General features: G+C 41.1%; 4 protein-coding genes across 4 annotated transcripts; 2 read left to right on the forward strand and 2 right to left on the reverse strand.

The window, feature by feature from the left end:
- The first annotated feature begins 2544 nt into the window (after window positions 1–2544).
- Window positions 2545–3493, forward strand: LOC145477301 (uncharacterized). Its single transcript, XM_081455511.1, has one exon. The coding sequence runs from the start codon at window positions 2619–2621 to the stop codon at window positions 3021–3023; it is 405 nt and encodes a 134-aa protein (XP_081311637.1). The 5' UTR covers window positions 2545–2618; the 3' UTR covers window positions 3024–3493.
- A 366-nt stretch (window positions 3494–3859) lies between these two features.
- On the reverse strand, window positions 3860–5305 carry LOC145477300 (integrase/recombinase xerD homolog). Its single transcript, XM_081455510.1, has one exon. It carries the CDS (start codon window positions 5141–5143, stop codon window positions 4160–4162), a length of 984 nt encoding a protein of 327 aa, XP_081311636.1. The 5' UTR covers window positions 5144–5305; the 3' UTR covers window positions 3860–4159.
- An 8992-nt stretch (window positions 5306–14297) lies between these two features.
- On the reverse strand, window positions 14298–20375 carry LOC145477299 (E3 ubiquitin-protein ligase TRIM45-like). The gene is made up of 2 exons (XM_081455508.1): window positions 16748–20375; window positions 14298–16245 (listed from the first exon to the last, which is right to left on the reverse strand). Exons 1-2 carry the CDS (start codon window positions 18852–18854, stop codon window positions 15818–15820), a joined length of 2535 nt encoding a protein of 844 aa, XP_081311634.1. The 5' UTR covers window positions 18855–20375; the 3' UTR covers window positions 14298–15817.
- Window positions 20376–21542: 1167 nt separating this feature from the next.
- Window positions 21543–23249, forward strand: LOC145477298 (uncharacterized protein KIAA1958-like). Its single transcript, XM_081455507.1, has one exon. The coding sequence runs from the start codon at window positions 21675–21677 to the stop codon at window positions 22938–22940; it is 1266 nt and encodes a 421-aa protein (XP_081311633.1). The 5' UTR covers window positions 21543–21674; the 3' UTR covers window positions 22941–23249.
- The last annotated feature ends 751 nt before the right edge of the window (window positions 23250–24000 follow it).

Genomic DNA, 24000 nt, shown 5'->3' on the forward strand with positions numbered 1-24000 from the left:
GAGTAACGAATAATAAGCGAAGACAAAAATTTATAGGCTAAAAGGTGAGAAGAAAAAAATACCATTGAAATGCTTCAAGTGAAAATGAATTGCTAATGGCAGTTTGCAATAAAATCTAAACTCCTTGATCTCGACTGTTCCCTTGAGAAAAGCATCATTCAAAGGAATCTTGAACAAACAAAAGGCATTTTGGGCGACGATTGAAGAATTAACATAATTAGTCAGAGATGAAACATGGAATAAATTAAAACCGAAAAGCACATGTTTAGAAGCTGAAATCATGATAGACTGTATCTTAACCCTTGAGAATAAAATCAAACGAATTTCAAACAAACGTTTCGCGCTTGAAGTAAAGATTTAACTTCATTTACAAACACTGCAAATCGCTCCTAATTCAACAATTATAGCTGTCTAAGCGGGTTTCCAATAGCGCCAAAATAAATCACTTACATCAAATATAGTCCTTTCCTTCAAAGCGTCACACAACTAGCAATCGCTCAACTCCATAGGCACGAAGACAGGAAAGAATGTTACGCTTAGAAAAGAAGACGTGTGCTGAACGTTGTCACAAGTAAAATGAATTCTCTCAAGACCGATTGACTTATAAACGGGTATTCACAAAACAATAAACAATGTCGCGTGGTTAACAACCAATGAGAGGATGGGGGATGGGGGGTACGCGACATCACGTGGTCAAGAATCAATGAGAAGACGGGGGATAGGGGTTATACCGCACAGTAATGTCATTAAATTGTTATAAGCAGAACAGAGTCTAAGTCTTTACAACGTTTATTGAATAATAACTCAAAAGAAAGAATTGATTATAATTTTAACTCTTAAAGTCTTGACCGTCGCTATTGCACAAAGTGTTGGGAACTAGACTCGTTTCCAGTTTCACAGAGTCTTGGTCCCTGGCCCCAAAACGCACGATATTCTGCCGTAGTTTTCTTTGCTTTTGGTCATGAAGTCTTTGCCTGATCCGTTCCTTATTCTTGGCATAATAACGTCTCCAATATTCGTTGATCCGTTCCCTGTTGTTTTCACAGTATTGTCTTCGGTAATTTCTAATGTGCTCCTTGTTCTGTTGACAATAGGCTCTCTGGCTGCGGGCGAGTCGTTCTTTGTTGTTTTCATACCATCTTTTACGACACCACCACCACATCCACCACCACCACGACCTCATCCACCGCCACCACCACCACCACCACATCCATTACCTACACCACCACCACCACCGCCACCACCGCCACCACCACCACCACCACCACAACTGCATCCACCACCACCACCACAACTGCATCCACCACCACCACCACATTTACCACCACCACCACCACATTTACCACCACCACCACCACCTCATCCATCACCACCACATTTACCACCACCACCACATTCACCATCACCACCACCACCACCACCACCACCACCGCCACCACCACCACCACCGCCACCACCACCACCACCGCCACCACCACCACCACCGCCACCACCGCCACCACCGCCACCAGCACCACATCCACCACCTACATCACCACCACCACCACCACCTACACCACCACCACATTTACCACCGCCACCACCACCACATTTACCACCACCACCACCACATCCACCACCACCACCACATTCACCATCACCACCACCACCACCGCCACCACCACCACCACCACCACCACCACATTTACCACCGCCACCACCGCCGCGACCACCTCCACCACACTCGTCAACTACATCATTAATCATGTATAAAACTAAGGCATTAACTGTCTCAATTCATTTTGAGTCAAACTAGCAAGGAGTCATGTCCCTTTATTGTCGATATTGTCATAGACAATTCTCTCGCGCAGACAGTAGAATTCGTCACGAAAAACATAGTTGTCAAAGCAGTGGATCAGAAAAGACACGAGATGTCCCAAATATAGCATTTCCTACCGAAAAGCACCATGGGATCCCTAGTAGAATAGAAATGGGAGAAGCGTTTCGGTTCAAGACACCCTCCAGTATTTTGATCGTGGGCCCTTCTGGTTGTGGCAAGACTTGTTTTACCGAATCGTTACTCTTGGATCACTTGGAAGAATTGTTTGTAAACCCCCCCACTACGATTCATTATTGCTACGGGGCGTGGCAAGACGGATTTAGAGACATGGAAGACGCTGGTGTGCAATTTCACGAAGGGATTCCAGAGTCAGACCATCTCAAGTCATGGTTTCCGAAGGGTGGATTACTCGTACTGGACGATCTGATGACAGAGGGAGGTGAGGACAAAGCGTTGCTAGACTTATTCACCAAACACTCTCATCATCAAAATATCACCGTGTTGTACTTGTGCCAAGACATGTTTCCACCAGGGAAATACGCCAAGAGTATTTCCAGGAACGCCCACTACATCGTAGCCTTCAAAAATCCAAGAGATCAATTAGGGATGAAGAATTTACTACTTCAAGCTTTTCCCTCTTGTTGGCAAGACATGATGGACGCGTATCAAAAAGTGACCGAACGACCGTTTGGGTACACGGTCCTGGATTTACATCCCGCCAGTGATGACAGGAAACGCGTGTTTAGTCACCTTATGACGCACGAAGGATACCCGCGCTGGCATCGAAGAAAGAGAGAGGATGTCTGATCATTGCCCAAAATGGTATATTAAACATCAGTTTAATCGACTCGGCTCATTTGAAGCACGTTCAACAGATATTTTTGGTCCCGTAGAAGATAACAATGATGAAAACGTAGAAGAGGAAGAGGAGGTGGATGAAGAGGAGCCTGAAGAGGAACAGGAAGAAGAGGAGGATAGTAGCAGCTCCGAAGAGGAAGAGGAAGCGGACGACGATGAACCGGATCCGTGGAGTCCGTTACGTCAAAACGTCGGGGAAGATCTCAAAGAAATCTACCTGAAAGAAGTCCAGCAGTTCCTGGATAAGGGAAAATCCCAAAACTATGCCGAAAATGCTGCTTTTAATGCCCTACTACTTGTAAGTAGAAGAAGGCTACGAAGGACTTACTTAGAGCGTCTAAAATGAACTCACCGTATCAAACTCGACGCAATACACCGTAAAGTCATGAAGACTCTTCGACGCTTTATTGAGGAAGACGACATGGATTTTGACGAAGCGGCCGAGTCGGCAGTGGCAAAACGAAAATTCCTGCTAAACAGACTAATGCGGAAGAAGTTACTCCCCGACGATGATGACGTAGAGGAAGTAGAAGAACAGACCTGAATTAGCCATGTGCCTCTTATAAGAGTGTGTTACTCCAGGGTTTTAGTCATTATTTGTAAGACGCTACACATGCAAGATGACTTGCTCCAATCAATTGTCAGGGAATGACCAGAAGGTCGTCTGTAAAAAGGCCTATCACAAAAAATATTATTCAAGGAACAGAGAGCGAATCCTGGCCCAACAAAAAAAATATCGTGCAGAGAACGTCGGAATTCTCAAAACCCGTCGTAAAAGATGGTATGAAAACAACAAAGAACGACTCGCCCGCAGCCAGGGAGCCTATTGTCAACAGAACAAGGAGCACATTAGAAATTACCGAAGACAATACTGTGAAAACAACAGGGAACGGATCAACGAATATTGGAGACGTTATTATGCCAAGAATAAGGAACGGATCAGGCAAAGACTTCATGACCAAAAGCAAAGAAAACTACGGCAGAATATCGTGCGTTTTGGGGCCAGGGACCAAGACTCTGTGAAACTGGAAACGAGTCTAGTTCCCAACACTTTGTGCAATAGCGACGGTCAAGACTTTAAGAGTTAAAATTATAATCAATTCTTTCTTTTGAGTTATTATTCAATAAACGTTGTAAAGACTTAGACTCTGTTCTGCTTATAACAATTTAATGACACTCTCGTCTAAATACTCTCCACATATTCCAGCCGTGCGCAACAGCAATAACGCCAAAACAGATCATAAAAACACAACTTTATTTGCTATCGTGTGCTCACTGGAGGCCGCACGGACAAGGACTCAAATATCTACAAAGGGAAAGTAAAATATGGTCACGAGAAAAATCTAGGCGAAAAACTAAGAGGGTACCAACGAGCATCCATAGGATGAAAAAACCTCGCCGCGCTCGCTGCGGTAATGCAGAGGAAAAACCCCAGCCCTATGGATAGAAACCCTCCGACCTGCTGGGCTCGGTCTTATTAAATTAGATTCCTAATGATTTCGAGACTGAAAGTAGGGACTGAACATTGTCTTTCACATAACCATCTTTGGCATTTTCACTCTGCCAACGACCGTGTCTCTTAAAAAGTCTATCAGCGATGCCTGCATTGGCGGCAGCTGTGGCTCCTCCGGCCCTGAGACTGTGAAGACTTATGCAGGAAACGTCAGTAATGTCTTTGAAAGCGTCCTTAACGATCTCCCTGGCTCTGCTGTAGCTTAAGCCTTGACGTCGAACTTTAGATGTACATCGAGGAGACAAGAGGGCTCTGAATAACGGTAAATCCTCACTAAGATCAATTTCAGCGGCAGCAGTGTATTGCTCTAAAGCCTTTACGGGACAGGTTTCCAGGTCTGATCGCGCTATTGTTGTCCACGCCCCATCACGGTACTGGTCTGTCTTGGACGACTCTAAAAATATGGACACATAAGTAGGAAAAAACTTTATGTCACAAGCTCGAATAGAGCATAGCTCACTGAAACGAAAAAACCCAGCATATCCTATGAGACATAAAGCTACTGTTCTCAAATCCGATAAGGAAGGAGACTTATCTGAAATCTTGGAGGATGCAAGCGCCCTCAGCATCTCGGGAGTGATGGGTTCTTTCTTCGATTTAGCCTTCCCCAGAATCCTTTGAGACGCGCTAACCATGGCAGAAACCATAGGATGCACCGAGACCTTGGGCAAACCGGCCAGCTGTTGGGCCCAGTCGATACTGTAAACAGCATTAAGAACTGGAGAAGGAGAATTAGCTTCCAGGATTAGGCACTGCAGGTAAACTGAAACTTGAAAGGGGTTGGCGGGCATGTGGCGAATACAATTAGACGACGCCCAAAACTTCCAACGTCTAAAACCAGCCAGGTAAGTGCGAATAGTGCCATCGGCCCTGGAAGCGAGCACGGTTTCCTGGACTCGACTAACCAAGGGCTGGAGATGGTCGGGGATAGTGGCAAAGAATTCGGTCCACATCTCTGACTGAAACACATCTAAAATCAAAATAAAACTGACAAGCAAATTAGCAAAATAACAAAGAAAAACATGACGTGAACAAAAAGGTAATAGCAATACAAAAAAGACATAAACGGGCTCGAGAAAGAGCCCAAAAAATACGTCTCGGCTACACAAATAGCTACCCACTTTCGCTACAAAAGAGCTTCTATATATCGGGCACAGATCGCCCCATACTTCATGGTGGCACACAGCCCAACCATTTGGATACAGAAAGACTTTAATTCCCAGGGCGCAAAAAACAAAAGGGGGGCACAGATGGTCCCATTCATTCTCAAGGGCAAACAAAGGCCCCTAACATTTGGGCACAGATGGTCCCATACTTCATGTAGGCACACCGGCCCTAACATTTTAGATACAGAAGTTCCTGAATTTTTAGGGCGCAAAAAAGGCCCCATTCTTCGGGCACAGATGGTCCCATTCATACTCATGGGCAAGCAATCTCCCTAACAATATAAGCCCAGAACGTCTCATACTTTTCGGGGGTAAAAAACCTAAAGTTCAGACACAGGTGATCCCATATTCCTAGGGAGCAAGAAAGGCCCTACCTACCGGGCACATGTGGTCCCATACATCTCGTGCACAAATAGGCCCTAGAATCTAGAGCTCAAAGGAACGAACCCTAAATTTTTGGCCCTGATATAAATAAATGATAAATAAATAAATAAACGAATAAATCATAAGAAAAAGAGAGTAAAAATAAAAATAAAATAAAAGCGAGTCACCTCCAGAAAAGAGCACCAAGAGGACGAATTAGCATAAAACCACTCCTAAATACCCTGTTCAAAACCCCTAGAGAGTTCATACCGACGAGAGAATATTTTTCCGCTAATTTCCAAACCGCGGAAAAATTCTACTCTCGTCTAAATACTCTCCACATATTCCAGCCGTGCGCAACAGCAATAACGCCAAAACAGATCATAAAAACACAACTTTATTTGCTATCGTGTGCTCACTGGAGGCCGCACGGCCCCAAGAGTACAAAGAAAGAAAAAAGGACAACAAAACAATATAAAATACAAGAGGAAAAACTTTCAGACAAAATGGATTCTCAAAGCAAGCATCCTAAAGTTTAAATTCTCATTACCAAAGACGCTATTACATCTACCGGGAATGAAAGCTTCTTTTAAAGATGGAAGATCCATCCAGTCAACAATAAAATCGGAAAATTTATCGCCGCCAGCGCTAATCATTGGCCAGAAGGGAGCGGAATGCCACAGCGGAACAGTAAGAGTCCCTGACGCCTTGCAGTTACGCATATGAAGTAACACTCGCGGAATAAGGCAAATAGGCGGACATACATAATTGTTCTCCCCCGCCCAGTTCATAACGAATGAATCAATTCCTTCCGAGCCTGGATTCCAAAGTCTAGAATTGAAGCTCGGAAGTTTGGCATTTAAATAATTAGCAAAGCGATCGAAAGAGTGCGGACCCCAAACAATATCAATGTTTTGAAATGTATCCCACGAAAGACCCCAGTCATCGGGATCGTAAATGCGGCTGAGAAAATCGGCCTGGTCATTCAGAGATCTAGGGATCCATTCCATCTCGATCGAAATACCGCGATGACAACAAATGTTAAAAATCGACAAAGCTTCAGTCTGCAAATGACCTTTACTGCTGCCAGATGAAATGATCCTGGGAACGTTCTGATTATCTGTAAACCATTTCACAGTCAATCCTGACAACTTGTCCAGTAAAGAAAGAAGAACAAATTTAACGGCCAAAATTTCTCGCAAAGTAGAACTGGTATGCATTTCCTTTTCGGACCAAGTGCCAGACACAAAATCCTGACCGCATTGAACGAAATAGCCACCAAAACCAGTGTCACTTGCGTCAGAATAAACAACGCCAACAGCACTTGACTTGGGCGACATAGGCTTGCCATTAATGGAGTCGATGTTGTTCTGCCAAAATAAAAGCTCATTACGAATCTCAAGGGACACGTCCAAAGGCTGATCCCAGGAGGTTCTTTGCTCTAGGGCCGCATAACAATTTCTTGTCAACAATCTAGTAATATTACCGACAGCACACGACATAGAAATAATTTGCCCCGTAATTGAAGCAAGACCACGGGCTGAAAAACTACTTTTTTGAAGACAGGAAGCAATGGAGGATTTCAGCTTGAGAATACGCTCTTCGGGAATATGAATCAAACCGTGTTGGAAGTCCAAAACCGATCCCAAGAAGACTAACTTCTGGACAGGTTCCCAATTTGATTTTTCGTCATTAGCTGTAAAACCGGCCAAAGTCAGGTCCTCACGAACTTGAACACTAATGTTTTCGGCACTTTCGAAAGACAAATTTCCCCCGATGCCATCGTCTAGATACATCAAGGCTAAATGGCCGTGAGCCCTCCAAAACTTAACTAATTGACGTATGACTTTTGTAAAAATATACGGCGCTGAAGTTAAACCAAAAGGTAGCACTTTAAACTCGTAGAAATGCATCACGCCATCGACTGAAGGCCATTTGAACGACAGAAACTTCATATGTTCTTCACAAATGTCAATGTGATGATATGCCGATTTGAGGTCGAAGGAGAAGACAAACATCCCAGGCGAAAAGATTTGAAGAACAGTTCTTAAATCTTCATACTTGACAGATTTTTTGACGACAAATTTGTTTAAATGAGACAAATCTAAAATAAGTCTTAACATCCCTGAAGACTGGACAGCGACGTGCAGCGGATTACAAAATTGAGGGTATTCCTGAACTTCCCTTACACAGCCACGTGCCATCAACTCTGAAATTGCCTCCCGAACAAAACTATCCCTACGAAGGGCGGAAGATCTATTTTCAATCGAAAACGGTAAAGGCGATTCCATAAAAAGAATCTTGTAACCATTCTGGATAATGTCTAGAACAAAGTCCGAAGCCTGGATAGTATCACGCCAAAATGTGAAGTTCGCATGCAGTTTTCCTTGAGTAAAGCTGGATGCCTCGATATCCTGTTCAAATTCGTACCGATCCAAAAAATTAAGGTTTTGATCCTGAAGACAACGGTTTGTCTTTGGTGGGGCACATATTGGCCCAGTGTCCTCGTTTACCGCATCGAAAGCACATGTCGAGGCCTCTGAATGAGTTGTAAGGGTATCGACCTTGGGGACGAAAATAACTAGTAGCTGGAGGAAAAGAGCTAAACGTAACGCCAACTCTGGAGGCGCTAGAAGATGAAAGCGCAGAAGAGGAACCTTTAGGACTAGTTTTCCTCTTTTTCTCTTGCAGTGTTTTGATCTTAGTGGCGGCTCTTTTCTCGGCTTTTTTAATCTTCGAAGCGTCGGCCTCGTCGTCGGCCAAATCGTCGCAAACATACTCTTGCACCGTAGCCCAACCGAATTCAGATTTGTCGGCCAATTTAATAATTTTTTGCCTATTATTTAGCAAAGAAATACCTTTGTTAAGCTCTTCCTTGGCTTTAGGAATATTTCCACCTTCCAGGGCTTTCAGGGCCAAATTACTCGTCTTGGCCACTTTGCGGTTGAAACTAAACTGTTGCTCGTTTCCTTTCTTCTTGAAGACGTAATTGTCGGGCTGAAGATCCGTCGCAATTTGAACCGCTAAATCAGACTGGGCTTGAAGCAGGTTGGTCTGAAGTCCTTGGATCTGGGAGTTAACGGCTGATAAAATTGCATTCTTCTGGGCATCTAAAACAGCACTCAGTTCTGGAGAAATAGAGGTGCTGGTTCCTGCTGAGTCTTCCATAAGGATGAGAGCAACACAAATAAAAGCGAGTCACCTCCAGAAAAGAGCACCAAGAGGACGAATTAGCATAAAACCACTCCTAAATACCCTGTTCAAAACCCCTAGAGAGTTCATACCGACGAGAGAATATTTTTCCGCTAATTTCCAAACCGCGGAAAAATTCTATTACTGTGCGGTATAACCCCTATCCCCCGTCTTCTCATTGATTCTTGACCACGTGATGTCGCGTACCCCCCATCCCCCATCCTCTCATTGGTTGTTAACCACGCGACATTGTTTATTGTTTTGTGAATACCCGTTTATAAGTCAATCGGTCTTGAGAGAATTCATTTTACTTGTGACAACGTTCAGCACACGTCTTCTTTTCTAAGCGTAACATTCTTTCCTGTCTTCGTGCCTATGGAGTTGAGCGATTGCTAGTTGTGTGACGCTTTGAAGGAAAGGACTATATTTGATGTAAGTGATTTATTTTGGCGCTATTGGAAACCCGCTTAGACAGCTATAATTGTTGAATTAGGAGCGATTTGCAGTGTTTGTAAATGAAGTTAAATCTTTACTTCAAGCGCGAAACGTTTGTTTGAAATTCGTTTGATTTTATTCTCAAGGGTTAAGATACAGTCTATCATGATTTCAGCTTCTAAACATGTGCTTTTCGGTTTTAATTTATTCCATGTTTCATCTCTGACTAATTATGTTAATTCTTCAATCGTCGCCCAAAATGCCTTTTGTTTGTTCAAGATTCCTTTGAATGATGCTTTTCTCAAGGGAACAGTCGAGATCAAGGAGTTTAGATTTTATTGCAAACTGCCATTAGCAATTCATTTTCACTTGAAGCATTTCAATGGTATTTTTTTCTTCTCACCTTTTAGCCTATAAATTTTTGTCTTCGCTTATTATTCGTTACTCGTCAAAGATTGCATTTACGCTAGATCAAATTATTTCTGTTCCATTTCTTTCATAGTGTTATCTGATTTGAGACACAATGACCAGCTTTCTGTAATTTTAGCGCAAACGTTTTGGACATTAAAGTTCATTTGAAACATTGTGCGATGACGATAGAAACTGGTCTTTTTACTCGATCAACATGGCAATGACGTCATATCTTTTAATGTTAGCGCAAAAGATTTGCTATTAAAGTTCGTGACATTTGACATTGTGTGATGTTTGGTTTAGTGCTCTCCTTAAGAGAGGGGGACTGGGGAAGCCCGGTTGTGAGTATTCTGATTGGATACCGGTGATGTCACCGTCCCAGGATGCTTTGCCACACCCTATCTAAGCTGCAGTCGCACCCAAGTCTCTCAGTCTAGCCACTTGCCGGACAGACCTCTGTCGTTTAGGACCACAGGACACTGTAAGTATCGACTTTGAAGTTGCATGACAATTTTTGCGTGACCTTGGCGTGATTTGTGTCGTCATGGAAATCCGTGAGACCGATCCCAGTCCTCCGTCGAGGCTGGTGGGCTGTTTTCCAACATGGCCGACTTTCGTGGACGCCGCCATCTTGAATTCTTAATTCGGTTCCGGATTGGCTGAAATTTGTGGCGGCCATCTTGGATTTGGAAAACAATAGCATCCATTGTTCTTAATTCGACTCCTGATTGGTTACCGTTCATATAAGCGTCTATTACTACTTGCTATTACTATTACTACTACTATTACAATAGCATCCATTGTTCTTAATTCGGCTCCTGATTGGTTACCGTTCATATAAGCGTCTATTACTACTTGCTATTACTATTACTATTACTATTACTACTACTATTACAATAGCACCCATTGTTCTTAATTCGGCTCCTGATTGGCTGAAATTTGTGGCGGCCATCTTGGATTTGGAAAACAATAGCGTCCATTGTTCTCCAAACAATAGCCTATTGTCTTTCTCGGCTCCTGATTGGTTACCGCTCATATGAGCCACCATCACTACTCATTTCCATCAAAGAGAGCTGAGTGATATTCAGGCTAACCAGAGTGGTATGCTGGCTAATCGGAGTCATTGTTAGTTTGCACCATGATTAGCTTGTTTACAGTTAGCACTCAATAATGGAAATACGGTAGAACCCCGGTAACTCGAACTCTGAAGGGAAATGAAAAACAGTTTGAGTTAGTGGGGGCTCGAGTTATCGGGGTCGATTGAATATCCAACTTGCCATGTTAATAATTCATAGTTCACCGATTTTTCAGCACTTCAGTGTACAGTACAGTGCAAATAAAACTTATCTTGTTAGAAATGCATGTTTACTTTTTATAACGTTCTGCACTGTAGCACTGCTTCATCCGGTATGACTCGTAAGATCGGGCAATGACTGTCAAATATGTGAACGGTTGGTTGCAATTGCACTAATTAAAATCAAATTACTGTGGTGTTAGTTTTGAGTGTTTTACCAATTAAATGACCACAAAAGCTAATGGGATGACATCCGTGGAGAGTTACATGAACCAGAATTCGAGTTATCGGGGGCAAATTTTTATCAAGGGAAACAAAATTGAGTTCGAGTTACTGGGGAATTCGAGTTATCCGAGTTTGAGTTAACCGAGTTAAAATGACTGAAAAGTGGGGTCAAATCCAAGGGAAATGGGACTTGGTTCAAGTTAGTAGGGGGAGTTCGAATTATGCGAGTTCGAGTTACTGGGATTCTGCTGTAACATGATAAATAGGATAACACGATAAATAAATAACACAATAAATAAATGACACGATAGATAAGTGTCTCCAGTTAGCTCTTAGCTTAGAGCTAAATACTTATTGACACTTCAATAAAGTTTATGTATGTATGTATGTACACTTGAACAGTCTGTAGTCTGCAGTATGCATTTTGCTCCCAGTCTGCAGTCTGCATTTTAGCTAGCCTGTGTGGCAAGCGTTCCTGTGTGAAGAGCTTTTCCGCACTCTGACCACACGTAAATTAGAGCGAGAGCAAAAACTCAACGAAGTAGGGGGTGCTGGGGTGAGAGAGGGAACACTTGCGTGCAAACCCCTTGATTTTCAAAAACGCCCACTGGTTCTCATGGTTGAGTTCATTTATGGATTGACAACTTTGTCACAGAGCTAAAATCATAATACTGCTACATGTATCTACAAACTCGTTGGGTGGGCATTAAGTCAAATGTTCGGTAAGACCAGCTTTTCCTGTGGGTTAACTCTAAATGTTCATTAGCTTGATGGCCATTTCATTCTCTTGCTGCTAAAAACATATTTAACCGTTGAATTATACAACCGCCTGGAAATCGGAGGCCTTTGTTTGAAAATTGTCGCTGTAAGTAAATTCGCCTTTGATGGGAAAACAAGTTACAACCAGTCGCTGGCTTCTAAAATTCAGTCTTTCATTATCTGGACACAAAAAATGACTCAGTAAAGCAAAGCGAGGTTTTTCCAAGTAAGAAGATTGGTTCTCCTTATGTGGTTCCTGTTTGATCTTCGCATACGATCGATAATTAAAACAGCAGCTGAAAGATTTTAAAAGCTTTCGCTGAAGCCAGCGGGATATAGAGCCCTTAAGAATTTATCCTCTAAAAGATGTCTTCTGAGTAAAATTGAATACGTACCATCCATGTCAAGTCTGATAAATCTTCGCTAAGGATAGCACAATTTCACAAACCTTCCTCCACGACATTGTGCAAGTCACACTCAAGTTATTCCTGGAAACATTCGAGCAAACTTGATACACTTGGCAATCAAGATGGCCATGCGGTGCCAATCAGTAGCCCCGTTCATGGGCAAACAGGTTTTTCAAAATCAAGGGGTTTGCAGGCAAGCAAACCAACCCCTGCTTCATCGAATTTTTGCTCCTGCTCCAATTTACATCTGGTCAGAATGCGGAAAAGCTCTTTGTATGGGAATGCTTGCTATGCAGGCTACATTTTACGCTCAGTCTGCATTTAACCCCCGGTCTGCAGTTTACAGTGCGCAGTCGACAGTCTGCATTTTACACTGGCAACATTTAACTACAGTATGCATATGACTTCTGTTACATCTTTCCTCATATGCGAAGAGGAAATAATTGAATATGAATATAACAGGACCAACTACATGTACTTTACAGCACTTTACTATTTACCGATACCATTTGAAGTAAACTGATCACCATGGTGATTTTGTACAGCTGACGTTTTGAACGCGGTCTTGATCAAGTCTTTGCTCTGACAAAGGACTAATGCTTTAAATGTCATCTCCACAAACTCGCTATGAAGGTCAATTCACCTTTATCACCTTCAAGTTAAAATTTTCATCCCTACGTTTTTATTATAAAAATGTCAGTAACTTACCTTTCAAGGTTTCTTTTAAACCGTCTAGGCCCTTTTTTCATAACCAACGACCCACACCACACTCCGTTCTCTCCTTGATTCTCTCGCACGTTGAAGACAAATGAATTTTTGGGGGTGGTGGTGGGGCATGAGCTAGTTTCCAATGGGTTAAATGTCAGAAAATGAATTAATATGTAGTACATTCTTTTGACGTTTAATATTTTGTGGGCTTCCGGTTTTTAAAAGTACCAATTTATATACGTAATTCTTTGTATTTGACTAAATTGTCAAATGCCCCACCCATGGGCGGCCATTTGAAAGCAAATGCGCCATGGTGGGGAGCTACAACCTGTCAAATGTCTGTCAAATGCCTGTGAGGGGGATGAGCAGGCTTGGTAAAGTTATTATGAACGAGTCATAAGAACTTTACCATAAAACACTTGTCTTTTTGTTTCTTTATTTATGATGAACAAGTAGATTCCATGTTGCTGTGCATCTGTTTAACAAATAGATCACATGCAGATGAAGTTAAAATGTGGTAAGGACATCAGCAACAGTGACACTCGCCTAATGGCTTGTGCGCGACTTTTTTTGTTCTTACCAAATTTTGACTTCATCTGTGATCTATTACTTAACAGATGTACAGCAACATGGAATCTCTTCGTTAAATAAAAACCCCACTTTGCGGATCTTGGCGCTCTTCAGCCGGGGGATTGTTGCCCACCAGTGAGACGGAGGGAATACTGCAAGTCAATCTCTGGGTTATCTTTTTGCTGAAATGCGAATAATTGTAGATCCCTTTTATCATTATCACAAACTGTATCAGACTAATAATTTGTCATAAATTCTTTTGGTCATGTGTAGATCAAATCACTAGAAGAATTATATATGTTTGTGGTTTGTTCATCTTCTATGTAATTAATTTTCTTTCTTGAACATTAACATGCCACAAATAATAACTCTTACTAATGTTAACTTCTTCAACATAGATACTGTATATCTACACCATATATTTGAGATAAATTTAAGTCTGTTTCTTATAAGAAAAATTAATTTTAAGTATTTATTGACTTCATTCTCTGCTGATCCTGTTGTATCTTTTGTTTGAATCTTCTCATTGCAGTATTATTTTGGTGACAAGAAACTTCACAGAAACAAATTTCTAAGACAAAAACCAGATGTAGATGAAAGGAATGTCTGTAAAGTGTTTGCATGATCAAGCTCTCTCTGCAAAAATACTCTAGTCATGGTTTTCATCTTGTATTTTAGGGCCTATGAGTATGTACATGTATCATGTTACCATAATGGTTTGATTAAGCGTAGTCTTTCAAACAAGTGCCCCCTTTCTGAATTTACGAAACAGATAATCATATTCTTATTACTATAAGGACAGAGGTCTTGAAAAATGTAGAACAGCATGCAAAATAGTATCTACACAAAACTTATATACACAAAGTATTAAGCAACTTTAATTGAAACTCAAACTCTCTTTATTAAAAATTTCAGACCAAGATTATACAAGTATTTCATTCAGCTAGAAACTACATGTATTTATTTGTTTCAATAAGGAGGTTAAACTTTTCTCCTCACGTTTTATTTTTAGTAAAACAATAGACAAAATTATTATGTAAGCAAGACGAACTGTAAATAGCATTACCTCTGATCACTTATCAGGTAAACATGCAATGTGATTGGCTTCACAGGGACCGTCAAAAGATCGATAGATGACACTGGGAGCTGGTCAATCTTAGAAAATGGCTTCAACTTCGTGTTTTCGTGGAGTTTTTGTAATAAAGATCATTTTTTGTGTGATAGATCGTTCAGTAGGTTCTGCTAAAACAGTTTGACAGCTCACTTTTGGTTTCTATTAACCTCAATACTGAGTTGGCTTAGAGCTTCGTCTCTTGCTGACTATCAGCCGATAGAAACCTCAAGCTCAAAATATAGGAAAACAAATTTTATGCAAATTAAATTATCCACACCAGGCTATTTTATTTCTTATACAAGATAAAATATATTTTCATGCCTTAAAGGAAATCCTCAAGTGCATCATTGCAGTATATTCCTATGTTTTTAATTTACAATTCTTAGCTGAGACTTCAATGGTACATTCACAGGTCTTGTACACCTCTATACAAACATACTACTAAAATTGATTAAACAATATCACCATACATGTATCAGCTTATTAATTAAGCTGAGAAATTTGGTAAATTAATCAATTTACTAATTAGGTACAACCCTTATAAAAGTTGCATGTCAATCACCTAGTGAAAATTATTGCAAAATCAAACATTAAATGTTGTGATGCCTTATATATACGTTTGAAAGACAAAATATTACAAAATATTAAAGAGGGAATGTTGAACATTGTATACTAGCTCAAAATCACAACTTGGAATATGGAACATTTTGCAATAATGGATACTTGTAAAAAATATAGTTTGAACTCGCGAATATTTTCGTCCATCTGCACTGCTTACAAAAAGAGTGCAAATCTCATTGACTTTTTTTCTCTTCAGTTTCAATGTAAAATTGACAAAATAATCACCTCTTTCTACATTGGGATTACAGACATAGTAATATTTTGTCCTTCTGTGTTTGAATTTCTTTTCTTCATCATCAGCTAAACCTAATGCTTTAACAACAAAATAATGACACTTATCATAAGTTGGAGCAGACATCGTTTCACTCAAATATCTGCATACGATAGTTACTGACGTCAGACACAACAATTCGGCCATTACTTAGAATTGCCACAGACTTTGGAAACTTCAACTCTCCTAAATTACTGCCCTTTGTTCCAAACTCGCCAACAAAGTTTCCATTTAGTTGAAATACTTGTATTCTATTATTACCTGAATCACAGACCATCAGGTGTCCTGACTTGTCCACTGACAAACAACGGGGCTTATTAAACTCCCCGTCCCCTCCACCCTTTTTTCCAAACTTGTACTGAAAGTTGCCATTCCTGTCGTAAACTTTCAGACAATGTTCTTCTCCGTCTGACACTATGAGATATCTATCACACTGAACACAGTGGAAAGGAAAAGTAAAAGAACCCTGCCCACCTATCTTCATTAGAAACTTGCCATCAGGAGAAAAGATCTTAATCAGTTTGTTACCTGTATCAGCAACAATGATATTTCCATCACTGTCTACAGATAAACCACGAGGATTAGAGAGCTGACTATCAAGGCTTCCCTTCCCACTGAAAATCTGGATCCTAGCATTGCCACTGTCAACCACGAAAATATTTCCATTTTTATGAAATGCTATTCCCCTTATCCCGTTGACTTTTTTTCTCCTCGGTTTCAATGTAAAATTGACAAAATAATCACCTCTTTCTACATTGGGATTACAGACATAGTAATATTTTGTCCTTCTGTGTTTGAATTTCTTTTCTTCATCATCAGCTAAACCTAATGCGTTAACAACAAAATAATGACACTTATCATAAGTTAGAGCAGACATCGTTTCACTCAAATATCTGCATACGATGGTTACTTTGGTCAGACACAACAATTCGGCCATTACTTAGAATTGCCACAGACCTTGGAAACTTCAACTCTCCTAAATTACTGCCCTTTGTTCCAAACTTGCCAACAAAGTTTCCATTTAGTTGAAATACTTGTACTCTATGATTACCTGAATCACAGACCGTCAGGTGTCCTGACTTGTTCAGTGACAAACAACGGGGCTTATTAAACTTCCCGTCCCCTCCACCCTGTCTTCCAAACTTGTACTGAAAGTTTCCAGTCCTGTCGTAAACTTTCAGACAATGTTCTTCTCCGTCTGACACTACGAGATATCTATCACACTGAACACAGTGGATAGGAAAAGTAAAAGAACCTTGCCCACCTATCTTCATCAGAAACTTGCCATCAGGAGAAAAGATCTTAATCAGCTTGTTACCTGCATCAGCAACAATAATATTACCATCACTGTCTACAGATAAACCACAAGGATTAGAGAGCTGACTATCAAGGCTTCCCTTCCCACCAAACGAACTTACGTACTCACCCTCCCCACTGAAAATCTGGATCCTAGCATTGCCACTGTCAGCCACGAAAATATTTCCATTTTTATGACATGCTATTCCCATTGGATTATTAATTTCCCCGTTTTTATTACCTTTCCGACCAAAGGATCTTAAGTAATTTCCATTACTGCTCAAGATTTGAACTCTGTGGTTCTCACAGTCAGTTACAGCTACCTCGTCCCTGGCATTCACCGCAACCCCCCAGGGATAGTAAAACATTCCAACAGAGGAACCATTAGTTCCAAAAGATAATACTGGTCTGACCTGAAATAGCTGTCCTTTAACGGTGAAAGGACTGCCGAGAACATGTCCTCCATTTACTTTTACTGTCACTTTGTATCTACCTTGATCTTTGGGTGAATAGCTGACCCTGTAGCTTCCATCCTTATTGTCATTTATTCGTACTTCCGTCGCGGATTCTTGTCCTTGTTCGTCTGTGATCTCTACCGTTACACGGTCGTGTTTGTAATAACACTGTCTTGCTTGAGCGTTTCTTGTCGTCAAAACAAATTGTGCTTCGCGTCCAACAATTCCATCCTCGAGTCCTTTGCCTTCAGCGATACACTGACTTGCTTTTGTTTGCTGCAGAATTTCCAAAGAACCAATTTCTTCGGTGTTGACAGTGTTTAAGATTTTTTGATTTTCCGCGAAAGTTAAACGCACTAGAAGACCTTCAGGGTCACCATCAATAGGCTCGGTTTGATCAACTCCTTCGAAGATGCTCTCCAGTGATTTCTTGACTTGCACAACTTCAGCGTTTATACTTCGTGTTAAAAGTTTTTCAGCTTTTTCTATCGATGATTCTATGGCCGCTATTTGTTCCTCGATCTTGTTCTTACGCTCTGTCACACTTTCTAGCGATTTGGTTGTTTGATTATCCACGGCTGAGAAAATACTTTGTTTCTTCGCTTTAATGACGGCAATCAAATTGTCAGCAATTTTTTGAACATCTCTCTTCACGTCTTCGCCTTGTTGTATGAGCTTAGCGTAGTCTTCATCAAGTCGACGAATGATGTTCTTCTTTGCTTTTAAACTGTTCTTCTGTGTTTCAACCATTGATTTCATCTGAATCTTCTGTGTTTCCGCTTCTTCTTGGATTAAGTTCATTGTATGGCTTTTGTGTTCCAATAGGACACAAGTTTGGCAAACTGCCGTTTCACAGTCCTTGCAAAAGAATTTCAGTTCTTCTTCTGTATGCCCCTGCTTAGGACAAAACACAGGCCGCTTCAACACATCTTCATAGTCCCTGTCTTGAAAGTCTTCTAGCGCCAGAACACGGTGATCTTTATTTCTTCGCATGATGTTGTGTCCAGTTACGCACTCTTGACAATAAAATATGCAACAGTGGAAACAGTAAGAAGTCTCGGAACGTTTTTTGTCGCAATTTCCACATGTTACTGGGCTGTTTCTGCACTCTTTGATTGCCAGCACATCAATCAAGCCATTGAGATAAAAACTGGTTGGAAGATCTTTGAGATCGCCACTTTCAGGTAATCTGCTAACGGCTTGACATTTCGGACATCTGATGGTGTCGCAGCCATGACTCGTCCTATGCCATTGTTTCAAGCAGTGTAGACAGAAACTGTGTAAGCATGGGAGTTGTTTTGGATCGGTAAATATGTCGGAACACACCGAACAGGACACTTCTTCACGGAGATTATGGAGCAACGTCTTGATATCCATGTCGCGTTCAGAGACAAGCGAGTGAAGCAAGGTTTTCTCGGAACTCAACTGGAAACAATGAAGTCTTGTGACTTTCTTATTTTAGCTCTTCTAAAGAATCTGCTGTTTATTATGATAATCTTTTTCATTGCACAAACCAATCATGATCGTTGTTTTTGATGGATGTTCTTCGGTTTCTGATTCCAAGGAATGTGACCAAGCCACACCGAAATTCGTTGACAAATTTAACCTGAGCTGAGCGCGGGAGGAGGGGGTGGGGAAGGGGTGGTTTAGTTCCTATTTATAGTCTCCTGGGAATGTGCCACTGGTTGGGGTCGCATTTTCAGACTGGGTTGATCATAATAGGTCCTTGAAAGGAATTTTGTCCTACCATGGGGTCGCACATTCTCAAGACGACTCCTCAAACATAATTTGGGTGATTTTAAGTAAAGAGAAAAGACAGGAAAGTCTTTCAACAAACGTATCAAATCATTTTAGGACGACCTGGTTAAAAGGGTTCAGAAGGTAGATTTATAAAGACAGCACGAAATACGTAGACTACGAATAGTCCCTCTTTCGTTTAGTCCGTCGAGCGTGACCGTAAATAATTAACCTGGAGAAAGAAATGGCCGCGCGTAATCCAGGGACCAGAATTGTGCCGAGGCGTTGTTTGGTGTGGTCTTCTCTCGCATCACGCAACGATGGACTAAGACGGACTACACTCTAGACTTGAATTGGACATGTTTTTTAGAAGAAGCTACTTTTTCATCATTATGGATAAGACCGATCAACAAAAGTCCTTCACGACGCCTTTAACATTGGTCTCAACTGGGAAGTAAGTATAAGGCAGGTCTGAAACAGGGTCTTGATTTAGGATCAGGTCATAAATAGGATATTGAAAATTGCAGATTTTGGTCATTAATAGGGTAAGGGTTTTTTAAAGCGGGCCGGACACCCCCACCCAATTTTTCACAGAGTACTCCCCTCCCGCTTCCAGGCGAAAGAGGGACTATTCGGAATCTATGAATTACTACGGTTGATCGTATAGTTTACATGTGGGAATTAAATATAATGAACTGGGCTGCGACTCTGAGAGGACTGCAGTACATACCTGTAGCCAGGAAACATGGCAAAGGTAAACCCAAGCACCCCTGGGAAGACATGAACACATAATGAAGGGAGACCTTCTAAGGGTATATTGTCAGTTTCCTTGAATGTTCTGCAGCCTTGTTGCTTTGTGTATACGTGTAGCTTTGCATATTTTGCCGGATTGCTTGGGTAGGTTTGTTATTGTATTGCATTGCATTGTATTGTATTGTATTGTATTGTATTATATTGTATTATATTGTATTGTATTGTATTACCCCCGACGCTACGCCAGTAAAATTTTTATTTGACAGAGTTACACCTTTTCCGTGATAATAATTTTTTTAAAAAACATCATTTACAACAGTAAAAGAATTTCGTTACGCAGTTTCTCGCAACATCTTCCCGCCATCGGAAAATGTCGACGTCACAACGACAAGTCATAGCGCTAACACACTTAACACAAAATAAAATAGCTTAAAAATATTCTGTTTGTGAAGTGTCTGCAAATTATATATATATCAATTCATTTCTTTATTTGTCTTGTAATTAATTAATCAATTAGATATTTTATTTTGTTAGCTTTGCCTTTATGATACAAAAAAAAAAATTCAGCAATCTTTTTCTTATTAGAACAACCAGAATCTGGAACTTACTCACTGGCACAATGGTCTTAGCTAATGCTACTTTTACTAGTTTCAAATCTCCTCTTTATGACTACTGCATATTACACGGTGGCGAGAAGATATGAATTTTATGTTCGAGTGGCAAGAGCAATATCTCACGAGTGAGCGCAGCTCACTCGTGAGATATTGCTCTTGCCACGAGAACATAAAATTCATAACTTCGAGCTAACGTGTAATGTTTTTTTTATTATATATACATACTGATAACGGCGCTTTTGGCGATTTTCTGAAGATTTCCGACCATTTTCCGAAGATTGCCGAAGATTTCCCAAAACTTGGCCGAAGGTCACACGAACGTTTCCGAATATTTTCCGAAAATTTCTGAAGATTACTAAAGATTTCCGAAGATTGCCGAGGACTTTCGAGGAAGACCCGAAGATGTTTCGATGCAACAAATTTAAGTACAATTTAAGAGACAAACTTGATATCAGTGAAACAGATGAAATCATCGATATCTTCACTAGTGAGGATATGGAAAATAGGCCATTAGAGTCCCGGATGTGGTTTCGTATGAATTTTACGAGTGGTGTATTTTCCAGTAAAACACTCGTGTCTATATAATAAAAATATTTATTTTTTTCTCAAGCATCTGAGCGGGCCGGAATCCTAAATCCTCAGTACGCGAGGTTTCGCTCGCGCACGATTGGTCTAAACGCGTCACGTGACTGAATATATTTAAGGTAAAACTGGGGAATATCCCAGTGATATTCCCCAATTTTCCATGAATTTTCAAAACTGTGCGTGTTGCGAAAAATATTTCGAGGGTAATTAACACAATAGTCCCAATTTGGCGCGAAAATATGCTCGGATATTTGTGCCTGGACGTCATCTGTTCGTCAAAGTGAACAGTTTTCCTGGAGCTACGCCCTCGGAAAACTGTTCGCCTCTCTGAACACAGCCGGCCGGATACCAACGTCACGCGTTACTTGTTATACTACAGGCTGAGAAATTTCTGAAATGTGATTGGCTAAGACCAGTAGTATTTAAGCCAAATTTGAAATACTTACATGTAAAAATTACAGCCAGTTTCCATGGTAACTGAAAAATTATTGTTTCTAATTTTAAAACAATGGCGGATAGATTTCCCGATTGTGACGCGAAAGAACTACAACGATTTAAGGAAAATGCAGAAAATTCGAACACAAAGAAAAGCACTAAGACCTGGGTTACTGTTTGGACCACATGGGCTGAAGAAAAAGGATACAGTCCAGATATTGTAAGCCACGAAGCCAAGGAACTTGACGAGATGCTTCAGAAGTTTTTCGCCGAGGTGAGAAAGAAGGATGGTTCAGACTACGAGCCAGACAGTTTGCGGGTAATGATAGCGTCCCTGGACCGTCATTTAAAGGAAGCAGGCAGCAGCATTTCCATTGCCAAGGACAGAGAGTTTGTCAACAGTCGCAAAGTACTCGAAGGGAAAGCTCGCTTCCTCCGTGAACAGGGCTACGGCAAACGTCCCCGTGCATCAAAAGCACTAACCACTGAAGATGAAGAGCTGTTGTGGTCCAAAGGGCTCCTTGGCAGCCAGTCTCCGAAGTCCCTAATAACCACAATGTGGTTTCTTTTGACGCAGCATTTCGGATTACGAGGCTGTCAGGAACACCATGACATGTATGTCGAAGATTTTTCATTCACCAAAGACGACAATGGCGTCGAGTACATCACGTACGAAGAAAATCCCACAAAAACGCGTCAGGGCGGCCTTCGCAAAAAAAGAAGAGTGGTTCAGCCGAAAATGTTTGCAACTGGTGGGCCAAGATGTCCAGTCAAGCTTCTAAAGACGTTCTTGTCACACAGACCCGAGGAAATGAAAAACAGTGGGCTATTTTGCCTCGCGGTGATTGAGCGCCCTAAGTCTCAAGTGTGGTATAAGCGACAGAGAATGGGGATCCACAGCATTAATTCCTTCATGAAATCTATGGCTCTTCAGGGCGAGATTGAAGGTAAACGGCTCACAAACCACAGTGCACGCAAAACGCTGGTGAAGAAACTCAAAGCTGCCAACCAACCTCGCTCCGCAATTATTGGCGTCACTGGCCATACAAACGAGCGCTCTTTAGCCGACTACGAGGAAGGCGATGAGAATGAACAACGGCTGATTTCCTCAATCATAAGCTCTGACGGTCAGGCAAGCACGTCCAACCAACGCCGTCCTCTTCAGAATGTTGGCCTTTCCTCTGATGTGGAAAACACGCTGATGACGAATGAAGAGCGGTTGACTACAATCAACAATTTCCACAGCTGTCAAGTGACCATCAACTACCAGCTTAGCCAGAAGTTTCCCGAGCCGAGGTGTAGTGTTCCACAGGCAGAATCGATTGCAGATGATTGTTAAACTTTGATTGATGAGCCCATTAAAAACTTTCACTCTTTAGAACTGAGATTTACAGACATTCGAGTACAGTTTCATCACAGTTGTGTGATGTGTGACCATATGTGATGTTTAAGCGATCACATGTTTAATCACATGTCATTGTAAAGCCATTCAACTGCGCGTGACTAAATAAAAATATGTGTGTTATATGAAATGCAAAATTTCTTTGCCTTGTAGTATAAACAAAAAATAGCACGGTTTCTTCGGGGTATTTGGGATAAATACCGGCTCGTGATATTTCAAAACTCCCCAAATATCACTCGCCGCGGCGGCTCGTGATATTTTGGGGAATTTTGAAATATCACGAGCCGGTATTTATCCCAAATACCCCTAGAAACCGTGCTATTTCCTATACTAACACAACCTTTAGTTGAGCCTAACTTGTCAGCGGGTTTTCACTTCAAAGTGCACATGCAGTTTTCTAGTCAATAGTTCTTCGTTTTAGTTTCTATTTAAAATGTTTACTTGTTTTTAATACGAAAAAAAAAACTGATTTTCGAGACTATCATAAGTTTTAAACCGAGTTTTATTGGAAACATGTCACAAATTTCTGCAAAATGGCTGGAAACGATGAAACAAATCGACACACGGAAGCTGCGACTGACTTGGAAAAACGGAAAAGAAGATTATCAAGCGTATTGAAGTAAGTGCAACAATTATACAGCATTCAGAGCCTTTTATATCTTGTTTACTCTATGAAAAATTAGACTTGCAGGCTATTCTGTTATTGTCCGCCGAGTCGTTATATAAGCTTAATATGCACTCTACAAGTTATCTAGCCCCACTTATAACCCTTTACTCCCTACGAGTGCCATTTGGCACACAACATCATAACTTTGTGAATATTTGAGAGATTTCTATGAATTTTTGCCATGAAAGTTGTCTTGTAAAGATCTGCTTATTGAAGGCATAAAATTGTGACCCCCTCCTATTTAAGATATGGTTGACCACCCCCATAATTTTACAATTTCTTTTTTGAGATGCACATGGAATGCGACTTGTTTCACATCAACCAGGACGT

This window comes from Orbicella franksi, unplaced genomic scaffold, assembly GCF_964199315.1.
Source record: "Orbicella franksi unplaced genomic scaffold, jaOrbFran1.1 SCAFFOLD_255, whole genome shotgun sequence".
NCBI classification, from domain to species: Eukaryota; Metazoa; Cnidaria; class Anthozoa; order Scleractinia; family Merulinidae; genus Orbicella; species Orbicella franksi.